This window comes from Sminthopsis crassicaudata, chromosome 3 (genome assembly GCF_048593235.1).
Source record: "Sminthopsis crassicaudata isolate SCR6 chromosome 3, ASM4859323v1, whole genome shotgun sequence".
NCBI classification, from domain to species: Eukaryota; Metazoa; Chordata; class Mammalia; order Dasyuromorphia; family Dasyuridae; genus Sminthopsis; species Sminthopsis crassicaudata.
Window position 1 is genome coordinate 500,985,657 of NC_133619.1, and position 22,912 is coordinate 501,008,568.

The following is a 22,912-nucleotide window of genomic DNA, read 5'->3' on the forward strand; positions in this document are numbered from 1 at the left end:
TGTTAATCACTATTTCATTGTGGATTCACTCTGAAAAAGTCCTCATTGCCAGTTCAGAAGTTGAGGTAGAATTGGAGACCTGGGAGTAAAAAGAGAAATACTATAAAAGGATTTAGGAGGCAAAGTTACTTTGGAATTAAAAAAAAGAAATCTTCAAATGTTTTGTAGATTTTCATTCTTGTGTAAAGCAAAATGGTCACGTGTTTTTTGTTTGGTTTTTGCTTTTGTCTTAACACATTTTAATTTGGCCAGTTCAACTCTTATTGGTAGTTTGATTAAATTTAGATAAAAAATATGATCATTTCTTGAGTAATCAGATTTGATTCTGTATTTCTCACAGAATATATCACATTTAATGTGTGAGATTTTTGGTGTCAGAAATACATGTTTTTATAGTCTACATTTGCAGTAGTCAAATATGTGACTAGTATGCCTGCCTGTTAGAAAACTATCACTACATTGCTATATCCATGTTTCTTTCTTTCTTTCTTTCCTTCTAATGAATAGGAAATCTACATAGAAAATGGCCAGGAACTTAACTATTAAAAAGACTTATCTTTAATGGATATTTTACTTGTGTAGGAGATATTACTATTAGCATTATTTTTCTGTGGGTTTTGATAGTATTCTTAAATTCTGTATGTGGATTGTATTTTAATAGGCAGTGGATTCAAGCCAATCATAGTAACACCACCAACAAGCACAAAGGTGATAGGGGGTGACTTTGTCACTTTATCCTGCAATGCCACTGGGCTGCCAATTCCTGTTATTCGTTGGTATGACAGCCATGGTTTGATAACCAGCCATCCATCACAAGTACTTCGCTCTAAATCACGAAAATCACACCTAACAAAATCTGGAGATGTCACATTAGAGCCTGTTTACTTCATCATGTCTCGAGCTGGATCAAGTTCCCTATATATTCAGGCTGTAACTCTGGCACATGCTGGGAAATATACCTGTGAAGCTACAAATGAACATGGTTCTGCATTGTCAGAGGCATTTCTTACGGTTGGTGAGTTGCCGTGATATTTATTTTTTATTTAGTGCCTTTTAATTTTGGAGGGGGAAGGGAAGGAAGAAGATATTATGAGATAAGATTTATTATATATTTATTATAATAATATATTAATATAAATTATAATATATAATATAATAAATAATATATTTATTGTAAGATATTTTGTGACATGAAGATTCCATCTTTTCAGACTAAGGTGGTATCTAGATTGGTATTGCTTAGTACTTGGACCAATAGGAAATAATTTGGCTTCAATCTCCCCCCCCACTCCCTCCCTCTCTCCCTCTCTCTCCCTCCCTCCCTCTTTTTCTCTCCCTCCCTCTCTCTCCCTCTCCCCACTAAGGTCACAGGGCTAGGAAGTATTAAGTGAGGCCACATTTGAACTCAGGTCCTTCTGACTTAAGAACCAGTGTTCTATCCACTGTGCCATCTAGCAGCCCCTCAATCTGTATTTCTGACATTAGCATACAGAAATCTGATTCACATTAAGCCCAAGAATATGAATTGACTTCTTACCAAAATTTAATCTTTTGGTTTCTAAGAAAGGTTGTATGGGGGAACTTTTCTTATACATTTTTGGTAGTTATTCCTTATAACCTTTTTAACCTTTATATGTTAAAACAAAAATGAAAAATAATATGTTTTATGAAGCTTGAAAGACAATTGAAGTAGATGGAAAGAAATATAAATCATTCTTAAGAATGTACTTTTCACCAGTAAATTTTTGACCAGACCTTTAAAGTCTAGAAGGTTAACAGATTATTTCTAGAAGGACCATTGAAGCAGAGTCTACTCAAACAATTTTTGTGTAGGTGTTTTTCTTCCACCTGGCACAAAGGAAAGCTTACTAAATGCTTATTAATGTTGTTGATAATAGAAAATTATTACATCAAGAGGTTATTCTTCTTCTTTATGATTCTTTGGTGTGAGTCACTTGGGAATTCTCAGTTTTCAATAAAGTATGAGTAAACAGATAAATAGAAAACCAAAGGACTTAATTAAAATTCAAAGTTACTCAATTAAGGTTTTGAACGCTGGTTTCATTAAATCTATCACCATACTTGTCAGATTGCATGGATAATACACTTATTTAATTATAGATTGCAAAATAATGATCTGATTGAGAAGGTTTAACTCTCTTCCTCTAATTCTTTTGCTAATAATTAGCAGCAGGTAGTATAATCTCAAATGTCAGGATCAAGAGAATGTGAAGCTTTAATTACAGCTGATAACAAAAATTTCAAGTTCAGTTCAGTAGAAGTTGCTAAGGACAGGGCCAGGAAAAAGTGTTATAAAGAGAATATTTAGCTGCATAAAAAGAAAGTGAAGTTAGAACTGACATTTTCAAGGTAAGAAATTATTTAATAATTAGTTGCAGGCAAATTATGCTCAAAGACTTATTAAAATGCTGACTAGATAAGTATCTAACTGGTAAACCCAAAGGTGTGCAGAACAATTCTTAAAATGTTCAGGGAGGTGAAAAATAGGTGTCAGGTCAAAGAGAAGGTTGGAGGTGATGATTCTGGATAAGAGTTGACTTGCCAAAAGCTTGAAAAAATAATGCCGCAATGTGGTAAGACTTGAAGGGACAAGTACAGGTGCTTGGAATTCCTTGGAAGTTCTGTCAAATGCCAACAGCAGAGTAACTTCTCTATGAAGCTATTTCTTAGGAGGAAACATGTTTTCTTTTCTACTTTGAAATCAGGTTTGTGGTAAGACAAGATTCTAATAGAGAAATTGGAAAGAGAAGGATCGATAACATAATGTCAACTCTGAGAAAGAAAAAGTATCACGAGATTTCTCCACCCAAGAAGATAAGAAATTAATTTTTTAAAAATAAGTTAAGAAGCAATTTTTACAAAAAAGAAGAAGCAGTTTAAGTTTGCAGACACAAGTTAGGAATATTGTTTTTGGAACAACTGTGTTTATGTAGTGAGTCAGAATGTAGACTAGTGGTTATGAGTGTGAGTTAGTATAGGAAACTAGACTTTAGCCAGTGGAGATAATTAGCTGTGGCTTAGGGTGGTGAGGAAGGAGAGAACCTTTTACCGTTACTATTTTCAGTGATTCTTTGGGTAATCCACTGCTGGGAAGTGGTTTTCAGTATCATGGTAAAACACTACATCTCAGTGGTATGGGAAAATTTTGAATGCTACAGTACTCAATATCATGAGTGTTATATATCAATTCCTATTTGCTATAAATTAATCTTTGTTATTCAAGACTTAAAATTTTGTTATAAACTTTATTAAAAGATAATTTAATTTAGCTTTTCATCTTTTAATATAAACTAAGTACCTACAATATAATAGGTGTTATACATACCATCCCTTTCATCTGAATCTTTTATGGCACTTTTTCAAGTGTTTACATACATGTTCTCATTTTATCTTAAAAACAATTTTCAAGTGGGTGGAACAGATATTCACCTTTATAGAGGTAGAAGAAGATATGGTCAAGTGATTATAACATGAATATTAAGTTATTTATGGAAGTGGCAACATGGAGTAATAAATAGTTGGAGAATTAAATAAAATTTGATATTGTCACATGTTAATGGTTCAAGTTACATATTTGTCCTTTACTTAAGTTTTCTTAGTATAAAAGAACATAGGTGCTATTACCCTTTATCTTCTTCATGAAGTAATCAGAAAGATGAATAATTCTGTAAAATTTTTTTTTAAAATCTCAAAAGGAAAATGCTAAAGTTTTCTTGTTAACTGGCATAAAATCTTTTGATTTCTTGAATGGAAGGTCCTCCCCAACTTTATTTCTAGACCTTAGTAATTAGCTATGTTTGAGAGAAATAAATAGAAGTTTACAATTAAAAGGTCATTAAGTAGACTTAGAAGAAGAAGCAGGATGATTTTGGGAGGCATTCCTTGAAGTGATAGTCTTTTAAGAAGGGAAGAATGAAGAAAACTTAAAAGGTAATTGACAGTAACAATGCTGTTTTTAAAAACAAAGAATTTTTAGAAGATTCTTTGAGAAAGCATTGCTTAAAGTTATGATTGGTTTTATATTTGAAACCTATGTACAGTGTTAGCAAACAAATCATGTGTAACTTATTTTGTTTATGTGTCCATGTAAAGGTATGGGAAAGTTTACAGTATACTTCAATTTTCCTATTCATTTTACATATTACGGCTACAGTTTTTAGGAGCTTTCCTTTTAGATTACTCTCTAGGGAAGAAGGAACAAAAATATCTCAACAACTATAGAAATGTTCATTCTTAATTATTTAGAAGTAATATATGTAGGGTATTTTTCTCATTAGAATATTATTCTCATTTAATACATAGAATGAGAGAGAGACTCTAATTAATGTCATCAAATATACTTTATTCATATTCATCACAAACCTGTGATCAGGGAAAAATCTACAGAAAGATATTGGTCCAATGAGACCAATATCTCATCTCCCTCTATGCCTATACTTTCTTCTGTTCTTCCTAAGCATTCCTTGTTCTCAGAAGAAACTAAAAAAACAGATGAACAAATTCCAGAATTTTAGAAAATTAGTTGGTATTCAGATGTTGCCAGTCTTAATGCTTTCTTCTCAGGTTGCAGTAATATTTGCAGAGTAGGCAATAAAATGTATTCTTGACTGGGTAACACACCTTGAAGTTATGAATTTTGATTAAAATCTCTCTTGCCATACATAACCTTCTTCCTTGTTTCCTAAATTTTTTCTGCAGTTCCTTTTGAAACAAGCACCAAAGCTGAAACAGTTACACCTATTGATGCTACACAGAGTCATGGACTTAAAAAGGATGATTTTGCAGCAGGGCCTTTGAGCAGTTTTCCAATGAAATTATATTCCAATACAACAGAGGCATCAATAGAAAGAAATACCAGTAGTTTCTCTGCTCCTGATGCCCCCATCATCCTGAGCCCCCCACAGACCCACAAACCAGATGCTTATAACCTGATTTGGAGATCAGGGAAAGATGGTGGACTACCCATCAATGCCTACTTTGTAAAATATCGAAAGGTAATTGTTTTTCATCTCTCAGATATTTTTCTCTTTATATCTTACCATCTTTCAAAATAGTTTATAGAACACAGATATGTTCTCCTAAATTTAAGAAAGAAAAAAAAAAAAAGCAAGACCTAGGTTAGGAACATCCCCAGCTGATGAGATGATAGGAAGATTGAGAACATGTGAATAACAATATTAGAGCTGAAAGCTTGTTTCTGGGAGTCATCAACCAACAAGCATTCATTAAATGACTACTATATATGAGTTGCTAAGTACTTGGGATAAAGTATGCCCTCAAAGATCTTCCATAATAAGTATACTCTGGATATAAACACAGTGCATATGGAACATATACAAAACAAAGACAAGGTTATTTTGGGAGGGAAAAGGCACCAGCACCTGGGGGGATCAATAAAGTCATATTCATGTAGGACTTGAGCCTTGGAGTCTTGAAGGAACCCGAGAATTCCAAGAGAGAGAGAATTGAGGAAAGAGAATGTTCCAAGAGTAGGGAACAAAAATATGAAGACAGGATATCCTTGTGTAAGGACTCAACATAGAAGTCAGTATGGCTGGTCCACATATTATTTAGAAGGGGGAGTAATGTACAAGATGTCCAGGAATAATGGAAAAGTAAGAAAGGATTGGTAGTTTCTGAAGAGCCTTAAAATTCCAAATAGAAGGGTTTGTATTTGGTCTTGGAGATCATAAGAAATCTTGCCTGGAGTTTACTGAGTAGGCATGTGAAGTGGTTAGACCTGTGCTTTAGGAAATTTCATTTGCAGATTGGGGGAAGGACATATTGGAGTAGAGATAGATTTAAGGGAGTTTGTGAACCTGGGTGACTGGAAACAAAAGTTTGGAAGTAGGATGGATTGGGGAAAGGAGAAGAACATAAGAGTTCTATTTTGGATAGGCTGAATTTGAGATACTTGCAGTAGATCCTATTGAAACTACCCAATTGGTCATTGGAACTGGAGCTTAGGGGAGAGACTAAGGTTGTATCTATAACCCAACAGTCATCTGCTAATGATGGATGGTAATTGAATCCAGGGAACTGATGGGAGTTCTCACAAGTGAGAGATTGTAAAAGAAAAAAACAGGAACCTAGAATCTTGAAAAACACTCAGTGAGTGTGACGTAGCTAATGATCTGGCAAAAGAAACCAGAGAATTTGGTGGGAAGTCTGAGCCCTTCTCATTTGGATTTTGGTAATGTTTTCATCTTGGATCATGCATTAAAATGAAATGAAAAAATTTCTTTTTGTTTTCAGGGCCAAGCAAAATCCCTGAAAAAATATGATATAAAATAAAAAAGAAATTCATTTTTATTGCGTTAAATGTTCAAGGCATATCTCCTGATTAATCACAGGAGTAATCTCTAGTTAACTAGTACTTTTTGAAGCATTTTGTGAATTTTAAAGTACTATAAAGTGACATATTGTTATTCATAGTATTGCTATTATTACTACTACTAATAGCATGTTTATACTGGTATCTGAAAATCTTCTCTTTCTAATTTGAGTAAGTTTAATAATTCTGGGGAAAAAATACTTAATTCAATTGGGAGAAGCTTCCATCACACAAATTTCCTTATGATTAATTATAATTCAATGACTCCTTAACTAAGATGACTGATCTTACTGGATCTTCTTTTTTACTTATTCTTTCTACATAGTATGAAATGGGTTTTTGCCTCCCCTTCTGCAGATGCTTTACCAAATGCCACATCCCTTCTGGAGTTGGTTGAGGTACAGTTCTGACTTCAAATGCTTAATACTGACTAAAATGAGAGGAAAAAAGATGGTCCTTCTGTTCTGCATTCCCCCTTCCCTTTCCTCATCAGCCTTTCTTCTCTTGCCTGGACACTGTTTTTTACCTTTGATTTTCCTCTTATACAGCTGGATGATGGAGTTGGTTTAGTGGGAAACTGGCACACGGTTAGAGTTCCTGGAAGTGAAAATGAACTCCACCTAACAGAACTAGAACCATCCAGTCTTTATGAAGTCTTAATGGTAGCAAGAAGTGCAGCAGGTGAAGGACAGCCTGCCATGCTTACTTTCCGAACTAGCAAAGGTAATAGGACTGCTTCCTGTTATTTGAGGAATGGAATATGTTATTTTATTAGCAATTAGCTAAATCTATATAACTAGCATGATGCCTATACGGGAGGGCACAGAAACAATTATCATGAGATAGTTTCGCTTCTCCTCCCTTCTCCTGTCCCATGAAAATTTTAAATTTTAACAGTGTGATAAGGAGGTGGCTTTTGATGAAAGAGAAGTTGTTAGTGTATATAAATATGTTATTTTATCAGAACATATCACAACTTTGTAATTAATTTTATCAAGTAATTCATAGTAATTTTAGATTTTTGACCTTTATGCTACTTGGTACCAATAAACTTTTTAGTTGTAAAAATAACCAATTTCATTTTTTCTAATTTTGAGATTTTGGCATTTTGCTCAGGAGGGCACTTATCAGAAGCTATTTGATAACATATTTTGATTTCTAGATTTGGGATTTATTCTATTAAAATAAAATTGAATAATGAGATTTTAAAGAAGTTATGAGCCTTCTGAATGCATCATTATGTGACTTAGTCATTGCATATTATTTTTCCAATTTGTTTTGCAAGTTAGGAAACTGAGTCTCAGAGGAGGAAAATAACTTAATTCAAGATTACATAAGTAGTAAGTGGCAAAAGTATGTTAACTTTCTTTTGTTATTACTTCAAGAGAACCTCAAAATTACCCAGATATTTAAAACCAAATTCCATGAGATAAAAATTAAAATGTATTAACATTATACATTTAATAAAAAAAAATATTTGCATGCACATAATCCAATTGGAATTTTCCAGAATTTCTTTCTTTGAGCTCATGATAATTTTCATAAATTTGATAGAGAGAACATCATCATCAAAAAACACCCAGGCTTCCTCTCCACCGGTGGGCATCCCTAAACATCCTGTTGTTTCAGAGGGGACCAACAGCAATTTCGGGGTGGTGCTTACAGATCTCTCCAGGCATAGTGGAGGTAAATATTTAATTTATATTTCTGTTCATTTTATATCATCAAATAAAGTGAGCTATCTTATTACAAAGTTCACTGAAATAAATTTACTGATTTATTTCAACTTAAACTTTTGTTGGTTGTATAATGTTTGTTATATGCTACATTATCAGTTTCTGTTTTTCAAGCTCTGTTTTTTTTTTTTTTGGATTATCACATTGTTGTGCATAATTATTGGTAACCCTTTGTCTTGTGTATTGTTCAAGTGAATTCATATATAAAAATCTAAAAAGTTATCTAACTTCAAAGCTCATCAGATTTTATGGCTGTTATTTGGAAAAGGGAAAAAAATTAGAAATTGTTAATTTGCATCTAATTCATACAGCAATCATCTTAATGCCTCTATTCTTTTTTAGAGACATTCCTAATTATTTTCTTTGCTATGATAAAATTTAACATTTGCTGTAAGAGATTCCATGTTTGAGACTATTCCTGTTGAAAAATTAATGTCCCATCTAATCCTATGGGTTTTAGCAATCTTTGATATCAAGATTTGGTCAGGTAGCATCTTGATGATTAAATGTTGATGCTCACTGGCCCCACAGCTGAAATGTAATTTACATTTGTTGTGGTTTGACCCTGTAAGAGATATAAAATTTCCGTACTTACCAATGCAAATTTGCAAACTTCTCACTTGTATTCTTTCTATCTTTTATGGGCTGATTGTATATACAGTGTGTAAACCTTCACAATTTTGAATCTGCCTTTTACTGCTTCTCTAGTTGCAAGTTTCTTTTTGTTAATTTGCTGTCACTTTTGGCATAGTAACCTTCTGAAAGGCTTCAGCTATCTGAAAAATCTTTACTGTATATCTATACATAAGAAGAATTCCTTATATTCAAAACTATCATCTGAATGTTTTCTCTCCCTATCCTACTTATTCAAATGTAGTCTTTAGGTCTCTTTGGGCATGGTATTGTAATGTGTTTTTCCTTTGTATTTTCTTTAATAGTTTGCTTTTCTGTTTTGTGGTTGCTCCTAGGTAGGCTTTAGTCTTACATATGTTAATATAATGAAGGTCAGGTATTTTTTTAATAAAATATCAGATTTACTAACAGAAGTTTTATTCATTTTCTGTTTCCATTGCTTTCTAATTTGAAGCAAGTCCAGTAAGTATTGATGAAATTTGCCTGTGTGATTCTGTTCTTTTTTTTTATATTTTAAGCAATTTATGGAGTAAGTAGGACTCTATAAGTATCCATATATTAAGATAGAATAACAGACATCATTTTGTAGTTTTTACCAATTCACATGTTTTTTTTAGACTATCATCTCTGTGTATTTGTAAGATGCTCTGTTAACACATTTGTCTGCATAGCACTGTAGTGATAGGTGCTTTAAATGAAATTTTTTCACTGTATACTTTTTTGTTAGGTAGCATAAGGGAAATAATATATTTAATGACTTAATATTCTACATCATTTCATTGATATTAAAAAGCCAAGTAAAAACTCCTGAATTTTAGCAATTTTTGTCCACAAACTAAAATAATATGGTGAAAATTATTTCATCCTGCCAATTTTCCTTTTATTAGACAATACTTAAACTAGTGTATAGACAGTTTGTGACTTCTGATTCTGTTATTGTTTCTTGCCTTTGGAGCATCAAATTTCTTATTAGTAGTTTGAGTAAGAGGTCAGGAAAGGATGCAAGGTACCATTTACCATTGGTTGACAATTGTGATAAAAGATTTAATGAGAATAGAGGTCCAGAATATTGAAAAAAGTGAGGTTCCTGGCTTATTTATACTATTTAAATCATGTTGGTTCCTATTACTGTGAATGTTCAAAAGTTGTTTGCCATTGTATATCCTTTTCTAGTTCCAGAAGCACCAGATCGACCTACTATCTCTACTGCCTCAGAGACTTCTGTATATGTCACTTGGATTCCTCGGGCGAATGGAGGTTCTCCCATCACTGCTTTTAAGGTTGAATATAAAAGAATGAAGAATAGTGACTGGCTAGTGGCAGCTGAAGACATTCCACCTTCCAAACTTTCTGTGGAAGTGCGTAGCTTAGAACCAGGTACTTTAACCCAGACATCTGTTTCACCTCAGTCTTTTATGTCATTGTAGATTTTGGATGCATATTTTTAACAGAAAAAAAAGAATTTTCTTTGACTAAAATTGCCTGGTTCTGATGATGGCACCCATTCTGTTAATTCCAGTTAATGTTTGCAAAAGTTTGGCAAAACTTACAAGCTGTATTTAGAACCCTTGTGTTTTTTTTTTTTTTTTTTTTTTGAGGCTCTCTTTAGAGCATTACCTATTTGTCCTGAGGCTGTCTGAAAGAAACCAGGCAAATTTAAAGTAAATAAGACAGTAGCCTAAGGAATTTTTTTTTTATATTTAATGATAATCTGTTCATGACTTTCTAAACTATGTATTTTCCTTTCAAAAGGCTCCACGTACAAATTTAGAGTAATTGCTGTCAACCATTATGGTGAGAGTTTTCGAAGCTCTGCATCTCGCCCTTATCAAGTAGCTGGATTTCCCAACCGTTTTTCCAACCGTCCAGTTGCTGGACCTCACATCACATATACAGAAGCTGTCAGTGATACCCAGATTATGTTGAAATGGACAGTGAGTAGCAACATCTTTTTAGCAAATTTTCTGTTTTGGTTATATTTGTAGTCAGTTATGATAACTCTATTGTGGATAAAGAGGCCTTTGAAATTTTTATTGGGGGAAACTGAGACATAGAGCTTTTAAGTAGCTTTTTAAAATCACATTGTACTGAAAATGAAATGCCTTTCTCTTTGGTTCCCTTTCAAATGTTCTGTTCACTACTCTTCAGTGGTTTAATAATTTGAAACCAGATGTACTTTTATGCTGTTGAGCTTAGTAGAGTGAATTGTTTTATTTTGTTATTGTTTTTGTTTCAACCCCAAAGCAGGCTATCTATGCCTTCTAAGCAGATTTCTTTTTATTACATTTTAATCTAAAGTACAAGTAAGGTAATAGAAAGATAAAACCAGAAAGACGTTACAAAAAATGAAAATGAAATTTCTTAAATACAAAACTTTTATTTCATCTTTGCTGAGTCTTTCCTTCTGTTTTTCAGTACATTCCTTCAAGCAACAATAACACACCTATCCAAGGATTCTATATCTATTACCGACCAACAGATAGTGATAATGACAGTGATTATAAGAGGGATGTTGTAGAAGGTAAGTCCTTTTAAGTCTATTCTTTAGACTTAAGGACCAAGAAAGAATTCTGAGGAGATTGTGGAGATGGGAGATGTGGAACTAAGAAATACCAAAGCAGTTTTTTTCTCAGTGACTCTATTATAGTTAAACTCAGCCCGTTAAAATGTTCCTAAGAGAGAAGTATAAGTGATTGGCTGACATCTAAGTCTGTTCTATTCTGACTTTGAGAGGTGTTGAGAGGTGTTTTGACTTTCTGTTCACAATTTACCTGTTATTTTTGAGTTTTAAAGGCTATTATTTCTCATCAGAATGTGCTGGCAGTTTATTTATTTATTTATTTATTTAGTTAGTTAGTTTATTTATTGTTAAGCTCCTTAGTCTTCAGCTTCATCTTTTTTTTTTAATTTAAATTTTAATTTTTTAAAATTAATTTTATAATTATAACATTTTTGACAGTACATATGCATAGGTAATTTTTTTACAACATTATCCCTTGTACTCCCTTCTGTTCCGAATTTTCCCCTCCTTCCCTCCACCCCCTCCCCTAGATGACAGGCATTCCCATACATATTAAATGTTATAGTATATCCTAGGTACAATATATATGTGCAGAACCGAATTTTGTTGTTGTTGTTGCAAAGGAAGAATTGTATTCGGAAGGTAAAAATAATCTGGGAAGAAAAACAAACAAAAAATGCTATGTGCTGGCAGTTTAAAGGAAAAATTTAAATCCTACCATTGAAATTTAATGCAAAATCATAAATTTGTTACTTTTAAATCCTTAATTGTGTTCTATTAACCCATGACAGCAACCAAAAGGATATTAACTGGCTTTTCTTTCTAGACATCTTTTCATTGTGCTCCATTATAAATCTGCCTATTTTATTTCATTGATTCTTTATTTTCCTGTCCCTGCTTTCTATTTAGAATTATTCTGAGATCAATGAGAAGTGTTCCTTAAATGAACAAAAATAAACATTTCCATCTTTTTTCAGCGGCATAAAATCTAGTCATCTTCAATGAGATGGTGACTAAATCATTGGCATGTAATTTTTTTAGAGAATTGAAACCGTCAAATAAATGTTAATTAAGGCTTACATTTATACTTAAAATATAATAGAGATGACACATTGATAAATTCTTGTAAATAAGATCTGGTATGAGTGGTCTTAGTTATTTCTAAATTCAATTTGAGCCAAAAATATGATGCACTGCTCCAGAACAAAATACTGATGCTTTTTTAGTCTCCATTAATAGCTATAGAATTTCCATATTGAAAGAGGTGTGATAGTATCACTAAGTGTTTTCCTCACTGGTCTTATATCTGAAGTATGCATTTGGTCCAAGGTAGCAAATTTATAAGAATTATTAAAAAATGAGAGTGTTTAAAATGGATTACATCTCAGTGATCATTTATTCTGTCTCTCTCTCACACACACTCTCTCTCCCTCCCTTCTCTCTCCTCCCCTCCCCTCCCCTCCCTTCCCCTCTCCTCCCCTCTCTCTCCCCCTCTCTCCTTCTCTCTCTCCCCCTTTCTCTCTTCCTCCCCCCTCCTTCTCTCTCTTCCCCTCTCTCTCTCCTTCTCTCTTCCCCCCCTCTCTCTCCCCTTCTCTCTCTCCCCCCCCTCTCTCTCCTTCTCTCTCTCTCCCACTCTCTCTCCCCTTCTCTTTCTCCCCCCTCTCTCTCCTTGCACTTATAGAATTATGATGATTTGCACTGGCCCTGAAGTCAAGAGGACCAGAGTTCAAATCTTGCCTCAGACACTTAACACTTCTAACTGTGTGACCCTGGGCAAGTCATTTAGCTTCAGTTGTCTCATCAAAAAAACAAATGAACAAACAATGATAAAAAATAAATTAAGCTTTAAGGCAATTGATATTCTTTTAATCTAAAACTGTTCAAATATTTGGAGGAAATTTGAAAGTTGATTTTTAAAGCATACTGTAGGAGAACAATAACTAAATTCATTAAATTATCCTTTGAGTTAAGCTTTATATTTAGAATTGAAATTGCTTTCTAGGATACTGGAGTTATTGAAAAAAAATTTTTGATGATAGGGAAGATTTTTTTAATACTGAATAAATCAAAGCATTAATCATTCTAAACCATTTTTGCTTAGTTCTTTCCTCTGTATTGTAATTTTTATATTTTATAAGTTATTCCTAACAAAGAATACCCCCTCATAAATAATGTGCTAGTTGAAATTAAACTAGCTAATGCATTTATTTGTTTATTTTACAATTCCCAAATACTAAAGAAGAGTAAACGGTCTCATGCTTATGTACTGTGGAATGTTACCAGATGAGTCATTATGACAATATAATATTAACTTAACATTAAGTATAGTGAATGGATTAAATTTTTTTCTCTAGATAATTCTTTGTAGGAAGCACAGTTCTTTACTAATTCTATTTCCACTAGTGGTGTGAAATAGAAACCTCAAACCTGGTGTGATAATTACTCAGAAGAATGTTTATGGGGATGTAAGAGTAAGACCAGGGTAAGATACTCTAGAAGGCTTTGGAAAAATGTTGGCTTTTAGGAATAAGCCAGTTTCCAGCTTCAACCAGCATTTAAGTAAATATTCTTTTGAGCCCTCTTACCATTTACAAATGGGGCATAGAATTATTTTTGAATGAACCTTTCAGTCTCTTAATTCTAAAACAAGCAGATCCTAATCCTTTTAAAATGTGAATGTCTATGTGTGGAGAGTTTTGTTTAGTGATCTGGTAAGGGCAGTTGTTTCCAGGTAGAATTTTTTTTTCTCTGTAGCATTAAAAAGGATCCCAAGTCCTATAAGCTGAATAGGTTTTGAGGGTGTGTGTGTGTCCACGCGTGCATGTGCGTGTGCATGTGCACATTTGAGAGTGCACACATGAGTGTACTCACCCTTTAATTAATCCTTAAATCAGTAGGTGGTATAGTTGAGTTTCTAAGAAACAGTGGAAACAGTTGGAAGAGGCATTTTCTGAGAGGGATTAAAAGTACTCAAACAGTTAATTAAACCCACCAAGAAGGGTCTCTATTTATTAAAATTTGTCACAAGTCCATGAAAGTAAAGATGGAGGGTGAGTTATACTGAAGTGCTCAGTTTAGGAGAGTTTCTAAATGAAGAGTTGGCAGTGAGCCAGTGATAACAGAATCATTCTATTAGCCATGCTTATTTGGTTTGGAGTCTCTGACTCAAGAGACTGAATAAAAACTGGGAGAAAAGAGCCTAGTCTTTCCTTTAGTGGGATAGCTTATTTGAGCATTATCATACAGAAATTAAGTACCTATTTGTAGCTCATCTTATATGCCTGCAACTAATTGAAGATTTGAGAATTTATTAAGACATCTTTGCTCTGTGTAAATTGTCATTTAAGGTAAAGAAGACTGATTTTACATATTTTTATGCTTCCTGGTAAAGGGACAGATGAGTACCTTTTTTTGTATGATTTGACTGAAATAAGAATTCAGAAAAGTTAAATATTTATCTGATCCTGATATAATTCTATAAGCATTTTTTAAAGTAATGCTAATATTTTCTTAATAGTACTGTAACAAAACTACAAAGCTTTTGTACAACCTGACTTCTAAGTCTAAGCTATCTCTATTTGGTTTCAAAATATTAGAAATATTGTTAACTTATTTCTCTGAGAAAGCAAGAAAATTTTAAAAATCACTTATTAAATGCTTGTCTTTTGTGACTAGTAAATATTATAGACATTGTGATAAACTAGCACAATTTCCAAGAGTATTGAATATTAAATAATAATATTGTCTCATCACCATAGTGCTCTCAACAGCTTTCAAATATTACATATAATGTCATGGAAAAGGGCACATTATCTTTTACAGTGCAGAGAATATCCTCACTGACAAAGGCATAGATGTTAATAGTATTGAAATAAGAACATTAAGTATTTCCTTTATATGTACTTTGCAGGGAAGAAGTTAGCAGGAGGCTTGATTTTTGGCCAATTGGTAGAAAAAACCTCCTAACAATTAGAACTGGCCAAAAATGGAATGAACTACCTTAGGAGGTAGTCAGTTCTCTATCATAGGAGGACGTTAGAGGTTGATAATGTTTGTAGAATTCATGATATAAATAAGATTTGGTGTAGCCCCTGCGGTTCTTACTCTGTGATTGTGTACAAGCCTGGTTTTTAAAAAATATCATTCCTTTCCAGGTTCAAAACAATGGCATATGATTGGTCACCTGCAGCCAGAAACGTCTTATGACATTAAAATGCAATGCTTTAATGAAGGGGGAGAAAGTGAATTTAGCAATGTAATGATCTGTGAAACTAAAGGTGAGTAAGAAGCAGGGTTTTTTTTTTCTCGTCCTTTTCTCAGGCAGTTAAGCTTCCCAGGATTAGAATAACCAACCCATGACCTTCTAGTACCAAGATATTATAAGCATTGGTCTTGGAGTCAGAAGACTGGGATTGGAGTCTTGCCTTTGATGTTTACTTTTTGATCCTGTACATGTCATTTCATTGTCAGATTGTTATAAAGAAAATATTTTTGTAAATTTTAAAGCACTCTTAAGTTCAAATTGTTAGAAGTATCCATTAGTGTCATCTTGTCTCTTCCATCATACAAATTCAGTGCCAAATCATCTTCAAAAACAAAAGATAATAACGCACAAATATATAGAAGCCATGGTAAAAAAAAATTTGCACACAGAGCTTTTGAGACTTGTCTTTGTTTTAAGTGTTTAGTATATATCAAGTTTTGTTGGATGCAGAACAACTATATTTGTCATTATGGGAGATTAAAGAGAGAGTCCCTCCTCAAAAGCTTACAGTATTAGAAAAACAAAAGATAATAATGGTATAAAAATAGTAATGATGCAATAGGTCAGCAAATATAAAATACACAGTAATGCCTCATCTATCTAGCAACATCAGGCAATGAGGAGGTTGATTTGATTGCATTTGATATTGCCCCTTTAATTACTTAAACTTTTCTAAGTTTAGCTTTGAATGAAAATACTTTTTTCTTTCAAAAGTTTTATTTAATGATTTATGAAGATGATGATATTTATAGAATATTATGCACTTCCTTACCCTCCTAAGCATAGGAAACAACCTTTTCTGTTTATCTGATGCCTTCACTATAGACACCCAATATCACTATAATTATTACTATATAGTATATATAATTATATATAAGCATATATATAATTATGTATATATATATATATAAAATAATTATTACTGTAATACAGTTATATCCCAGCAGAAGTTGCAGTTTTTTGTGAAGAGTGCCAAACTTGGGTTCAGAGGCCTGAAGTCCAATCCAGCTTCTGACCCCTAAATAGTTTCGTGATCTCTTAGACAAGTCAGTGGGGATTCCTTTTGTAATTCTGTAAAATTCTCAGTTTTCTTATCTGTAAACTAAGGATAAGAATTCACAGCACAGTTGTGAAGATCAAATTAGATGTGAAGGGCTTTACAAACCTTAAGGTACTATGTGAATGTCTGCTACTGTTGTCATTGTCACCTTAAAGGATTGTCTGCAGTATGAGAGATTAATTGACTTGCCTGTGAGTACATTACATTGTCAGAAGCACAACTTGAATCTAGGTTTACCTAGACCACTTAAGATGCCATTACTATTTTTTAAAAAGTTTTTTCATACCTTCCTGTTTCTCAGTTATATTACAGATAGCTGAGGTAACAAGATAAGTGAAGTATCAGTGCAGATCACATTGGATATATAAGTGCCTGATTTTGTGTACTTAGATGTTATCTTGAATTTCATAAAGACCATTTGTATCATTTCCTTTTCCCACTTTGTTAATAGTATATGAAGAATACTTTGATTTATACTGCTTTTTAAAACAAAATTTTAATATTTAATATTAATATTCAATAAACAAATATTTAATATTAATATTTAATAAATATCCCAGAACTATTGAACATGAAGAAATTTTTTCTTTGGGATTTTCTAATATGAAGCATTATTTTCAATATATTTAAAATTGCATTCTGATAATTGATCATTCTGATCAGTTTTCTCATCTAAAAACTATCTTTTAACATTCATGATATTATGGAAATATAAAATATTCATTCTGGGACATTTTCAGATTGGTATAGGTCAAATGGCAATAAATTCTTTTTTCCTTAACAGTAATTTAAAAATTTGATAAAAGTTTACTAATTTGGAAGATTATTTATTCAATAATTAAATTTATATCCTATACTTAGAAAAAAATTATTCTAAACAGGCTTATAATATTTTTATGCTTTTTTTCCCTTTTGATTTTCTTTATGTTTTATAAGCTGAAGCTGTTCAGGATTAAAATTGTCTTGAGACTTGAAGTATTTTAACTTTAAGTTCTTTGTGTGACTCATTGGTGGTCAGATCATCTCAATAACAAGAGTAAACAGACATACTTGCATTCTTACACAAACCTACAATGAATAAACCATTTCACAAAAAGTATTCACTCTGACACTGCTTTCCATTGTTTTTCAATTAGTGAAAAGAGTTCCTGGAGCCTCAGAGTATCCTACCAAGGACTTGAGCACCCCTCCAAACTCTTTTGGAGGTGGAGGGAATGTTGGCCCAGCACTGGGGCCTGCCCGGAGCAGTGATATGCTGTATTTGATTGTAGGCTGTGTGCTTGGAGTTATGGTGCTTATTCTCATGGTTTTCATTGCCATGTGCTTATGGAAGAATCGACAGCAAAATACCATACAGAGTAAGTAATTTAAATGTTATCCATTTTTTCTTTCCAAAAAGGATGGGCAGGAAATTATTATTGGAATAAATATTGACTTTCAACACTTACCATAGTATATAAGTGTCATGGTACAAAACATATATGGCTAAAGCTAATCATTCAGAGTGGGTTAGTAAAACTATTCTTACTATTTTCACTTGCAAGCCAAAATAAGTAGGGCATTAAATTGCCCAGGGAAAATAAATACTCTGATCAACAATACTAACCAAGCCAAAAGTAACCTGGCCTCTAAACAAAATAATTGATTTAGTCCTGGGGAATATGGCAATTTAGACCACCAGAGAGGAACAATAGAAGCAAGTAGACCATCTTCTTAGCATTACAAATTTCATTTGTTAACATTATAGTAGAAAGGAAGATACTAGAGAATTTCTAAGTCCCATCGTCTGTCCCATTACTTTAAATGCTACCCATAGTTGTTCATGAAGGTAAGATTTTAGAGGACAACTTAGTTCTGAGTGGATTCTCCATGAAAATCTTATAGGCTAATTGATTATATACAAAATAACTATTATTACCATTGTGAAACAGATTCTAATCCTTTTCTTTCCACTTTCTCCTTTTCCTTTTCAAGTTTTTAGCTAAATGGGATGGCCAGATCATATAGGAAATTTACAGTTTTAATTTAGATTCCTTTGTCCTTCCCGTGAAATATTTAAAAAGGGAAGAGAGGCCCAGCAGGGATATGGTCAAAAGTTAAATATTGGCAGAAGTTAAAACTTTTGTTTGCAGTGAACCTTCTTTTTAATTTATAGCACAGAAAAACTTGCCTTTTGGCAGAGAATATTTAGTTAATAGGATTTTTCCCCCTGTCATAAATTGTGTGGATTCAGCAGTGTCATTTAAACATTTCAGTGTACTCTATGCTCCCTGAAATGTTGACAGGCTTCCTACTAGATTAATATAGGGAATGTGTGAGTGTTCAAGGAAGATTATCATCCTTGGTATGAAAGCTGCTGAGCTTTTTTCAGGGTTGTTATCCATTTTTGGTATTCACCTGGCACTCAAATATTACCTGTGACTCCAAGATGTTATAGCATGTACAATGGCCACACCCTGGTAAACATCTTTTAAGATGGGCTAAATCAGGTGGAGGGTTACTGGAGACCACAGTCCCATTGGTGAATTTGGGGAGGGGGTTCTACCACAAGCATGCAAAGACTTTTCCCCAGTGGAATGGGTTGAATTGGAACAATTTGTTCTAATGGCTATGAAGGAAACTGAAGCAGGAGCTGTGAATTCTTAGATCAGATATTGAAGATGCCAACTTTTATTATTTATTGCATCCCAGGCCATTACCAATTATCCTGATTTCTGTCTTGACACTGGATTTCAGTGACTCTAAAAGAAAGCATGAGACTGATGACTGTACACAGCTGCTTTCTTTAAATCCAATTCTGAAGCAAGTCAAGATATCTCTTGTGATGTCATTAGTCCTCTTTGAAAGTGAAGGACAAACAATAACAGCAGATTGATATGGCCAGATGGGTGTGAAGTGTATTCATATACATATGTATCACATATATGTGTGTGTGTGTGTATTAGAATTATGTATCATTTTTTAACATTTCTTTAACAAAGAGAATAGGATGATTCTCTCATCTTAGATTTTCTTTGTATTTTCTCTGAACTGTTATAATATTCAAGGAGGTATATAGACTATTAGGAAATGGATAGATAACCTCCTTTTGATACCTCATTTATACTTATAAAAGTTTTTTTTCCTTTTTTTGGAAAAAAAAGTTATTTTCACTTAATTTTTTAATGTACAAGAATTTATTTTCTCTCTTTTCCATTCTTTCCCCCCTTCTCCATTGAACAATAAAAAAGAAATAAAAAGAAAAGAAAACTTTCATAGCAAAATTTATAATTAAGTGAAATTAATTTTCACATTGGTTATTTTCAGAACTCTAGGTTTCCTTCTACATTTTAAGTACATCAGCTGTCTGGTTTCATCTTTAATCCTCTGGAAGCAGGGTTTATCATTGCATTAATCAGAGTTTTTAAGACTCAAATTTTTCTTCATAATAACATGACATGCAAATTGTTTTCTAGTTTTGTCTTCACTTTATATCAATTCATAGAAATTCTGAAACTGCCCATTTTGTAACTTCTTATGATTCAGTGATATTCCATCATACTCATATATCAGTTTGTTCCCCAATAGGTATATACCTCTTTAGTTTTTATTTTTTGCTTCTATGAAAAAAGCTACTACAATTTTTTTTTGGTGAATATGAGTCCTTTTTTATTTGTACTCTTTGAGATGGAGAGGATCTGTTCTTAGTGATGATATTGCAAACTCAAAAGATAAGCACGTTTGTGACTTTGAGGACATTGTTCCAAAATTACTCTTCAGAATGGCTAGACTAATTCACAGTTCCACCAACAACGCATTAATGTACTTATTTTCCCAGGTCCCCTTTAATATTTATCAATTTCCTCTTTTATTATCATTGCCAAACTGATGGGTATGAGGTAGAACCTTGGAGTTATCTTAGTTTACATTTCTTTATTGTAATTTGAAAGATTTTTTTCATATGTTTACATGGATAGTTTGGATTTCTTCCTTGAAAGCTGCTTTTTGAAATATGTTACTATCTGTTGGGAGATTATAAAAGACCTTTAGAATATTTGTTTTGAAATTTGTTCCCTAAAAATTAAGAAGCCTTTTTGTTGCATGCTAATTCATCACTAGACTGAAATCTGTGTGAATTTAAGCATCTTTTTCTCATTGTTTCTTTGAGTATTTCCATATTCCACAGTTTGTGGAGATTTTTTTGAATTTTTTGTGTCATTCTCTCTATCACAAAATTTAAAGTTAATTCAAGAGGATTCATTCAGTATGTAATTAAAATAATAAAGAGTTATAATTTGTTCTGTGTTTATCTTCCAAATAGTAGAGCTTTGAAGCAATAGCTTATAAAGTACTATTTATTTTTTAAATTTTCTTTGCATTTTTTATCATGGCAAAATTAGATGCTAAGCAAAGAACAGTTAGTATTTGTATTCTAGATCAATCAACAAATATTTATTATGTCTGCCATGTGCTAGGCACTGGATATAAGTACAAAGAATGAAATAATTCTTTCTTAAGGGGAGAGAAAGCGATTTGTACATAGAAATTTATACAGCATAAATATAAATAAAAACAAATCCTAATTGGTTAGTCACTTTCATCAATAAAATTTAGTGATATCCTTTTCAGCATCTTACTTTTATTCTTGTCACATTCCTTAACAGAATATGACCCACCAGGATACCTCTATCAAAGCTCAGATATTAATGGACCAGTGATGGAATACACCACTTTGCCTGGCACAAGTCGAATCAATGGCAATGTCCATGGAAACTTTATCAGCAATGGAACCCTCAGCAATGGCTGTCCACATCTCCACCATAAAGTTCCCAATGGAGTCAATGGGATAATGAATGGGAATGTAAATGGAGGACATTACCCTGGACACAATTCCCTTACCAGAACTCATGTGGAATATGAGCACCCTCACCACTTAGTGAATGTAAGAGAATTTCTACTTATAAGAAAAAGCCTTCTATGGACAGCAAGGTGCCAAGGTATAGAAAAAGGGTCAGCATATCTTGCTATTGGTCATGAAAGCACTGCATGTTCCTTAAGTGGAATGTACTATAGACAGTATTGTAATCCAGGGTAGTCACCGTTTTCTTCTTTATAATTCTAATTTTAAATTGTTAGGTACAAATTATTACAAGTTAATGTATTTGTATTTAATAATTAACCTTTAATCTAGAGCAACTCTAGAGCATAGATTTTGGAGTTTATTCTTGATAGTCAACAAAAATGTTACTGGGTACAGACCAGGCTAATAAATTTGTTTCACCCTTTTCCCCCCTTATTTCCTGTTTAATATATTATCATATCATATTCTTGAGTGACATCCTTCTGTAAGGAAAGAAACAATTGTAAAGATACTTTTAAAAAGTGATTTGGATCCACTTTGGTAGTGAAAATTTGAATGAGATAATTGCCATGTTCTATATGAATTCTGACTACAGACTTATTCTCTTTAGAAAATTAAATTTATCATATTGCCTGTCATGAGTTCATATTGTCTATTTTGTCAAAATTTTTGAGTTATGCATTTATATATTTCCCATTTTTCTGTTTCAAGTAGAAGCTTCTATATTGATTATTTTGTTATGAGTTGTACCAAGCAAAAGTTTGAGGAGATAACAGGTTTTTTTTTCAAACTTACAAAAAATAAAATTTTCTTTTAATAAGGCTGTGCTTTAAACTTTAAATTTATATATTTATTTAAATATATATATTTTTAAAACCACAGATATGTAATCTTGACTTTTGTGCTGTGGAAAAATATTTGATTTGCCTAAATGCATCTCCTTTCTGAAAAGGAATAGTGATTTCATTATTGCATGTTGAAACAGATGGCTTATTTCCAAAATTACCAACATTTTTGTCACTTTTTGTTCTTAGAGCTATTGAAAATTGCCCAAGAAAATAGAAGACAGCATTAAAGTTTGATTATCATATGCAGTTTCTATAAGGAATGGGCTGTTATTTGCTTTAGTAATTAAACCCAAGTAGTTTGGGTTTTTGGAATAATCCGTTGATATTTATGTGGTAGTTGCAGCAATAGGAATATTTCCTTAGAAGTCTGTGTCTTTAATTTAAACTTTTTAGTTTTTGTTGAGATTTTTTTCCCTTTATTTTGTAAATACTTCTTCAGATTGGAAGGAGAATTTACATATACACATACATATTACACATGTGTATTTATAAATTAATGCTGACTCACAAGTATGATACTGTTTTAAAAATTTAGCAGCTATAATAATATAAATGGTTAATTTAGTTTTCTGAAGCTCTTATAAATTTGCATAGGCAACATATTGAAAGGAACATATTATTCTCTTCCACATTTGAAAAAAGTAATTCCTGTTTC

The 22,912-nt window shown here is 32.6% G+C and overlaps 1 protein-coding gene across 3 annotated transcripts in view; it reads left to right on the top strand.

Moving 5' to 3' along the window:
- Positions 1-22,912, top strand: part of CDON (cell adhesion associated, oncogene regulated) — a 124,817-nt gene that overhangs the window by 83,840 nt on the left and 18,065 nt on the right. For all 3 annotated transcript variants that reach the window (XM_074303858.1, XM_074303857.1, XM_074303859.1), the window contains exons 8-17: positions 662-1,015; positions 4,720-5,015; positions 6,904-7,078; positions 7,910-8,041; positions 9,898-10,101; positions 10,477-10,658; positions 11,140-11,245; positions 15,400-15,522; positions 17,706-17,927; positions 21,213-21,490. In XM_074303858.1, coding sequence (XP_074159959.1) covers positions 662-1,015; positions 4,720-5,015; positions 6,904-7,078; positions 7,910-8,041; positions 9,898-10,101; positions 10,477-10,658; positions 11,140-11,245; positions 15,400-15,522; positions 17,706-17,927; positions 21,213-21,490 — 2,072 coding nt within the window. The remainder of the gene's footprint in view (positions 1-661; positions 1,016-4,719; positions 5,016-6,903; positions 7,079-7,909; positions 8,042-9,897; positions 10,102-10,476; positions 10,659-11,139; positions 11,246-15,399; positions 15,523-17,705; positions 17,928-21,212; positions 21,491-22,912) is intronic.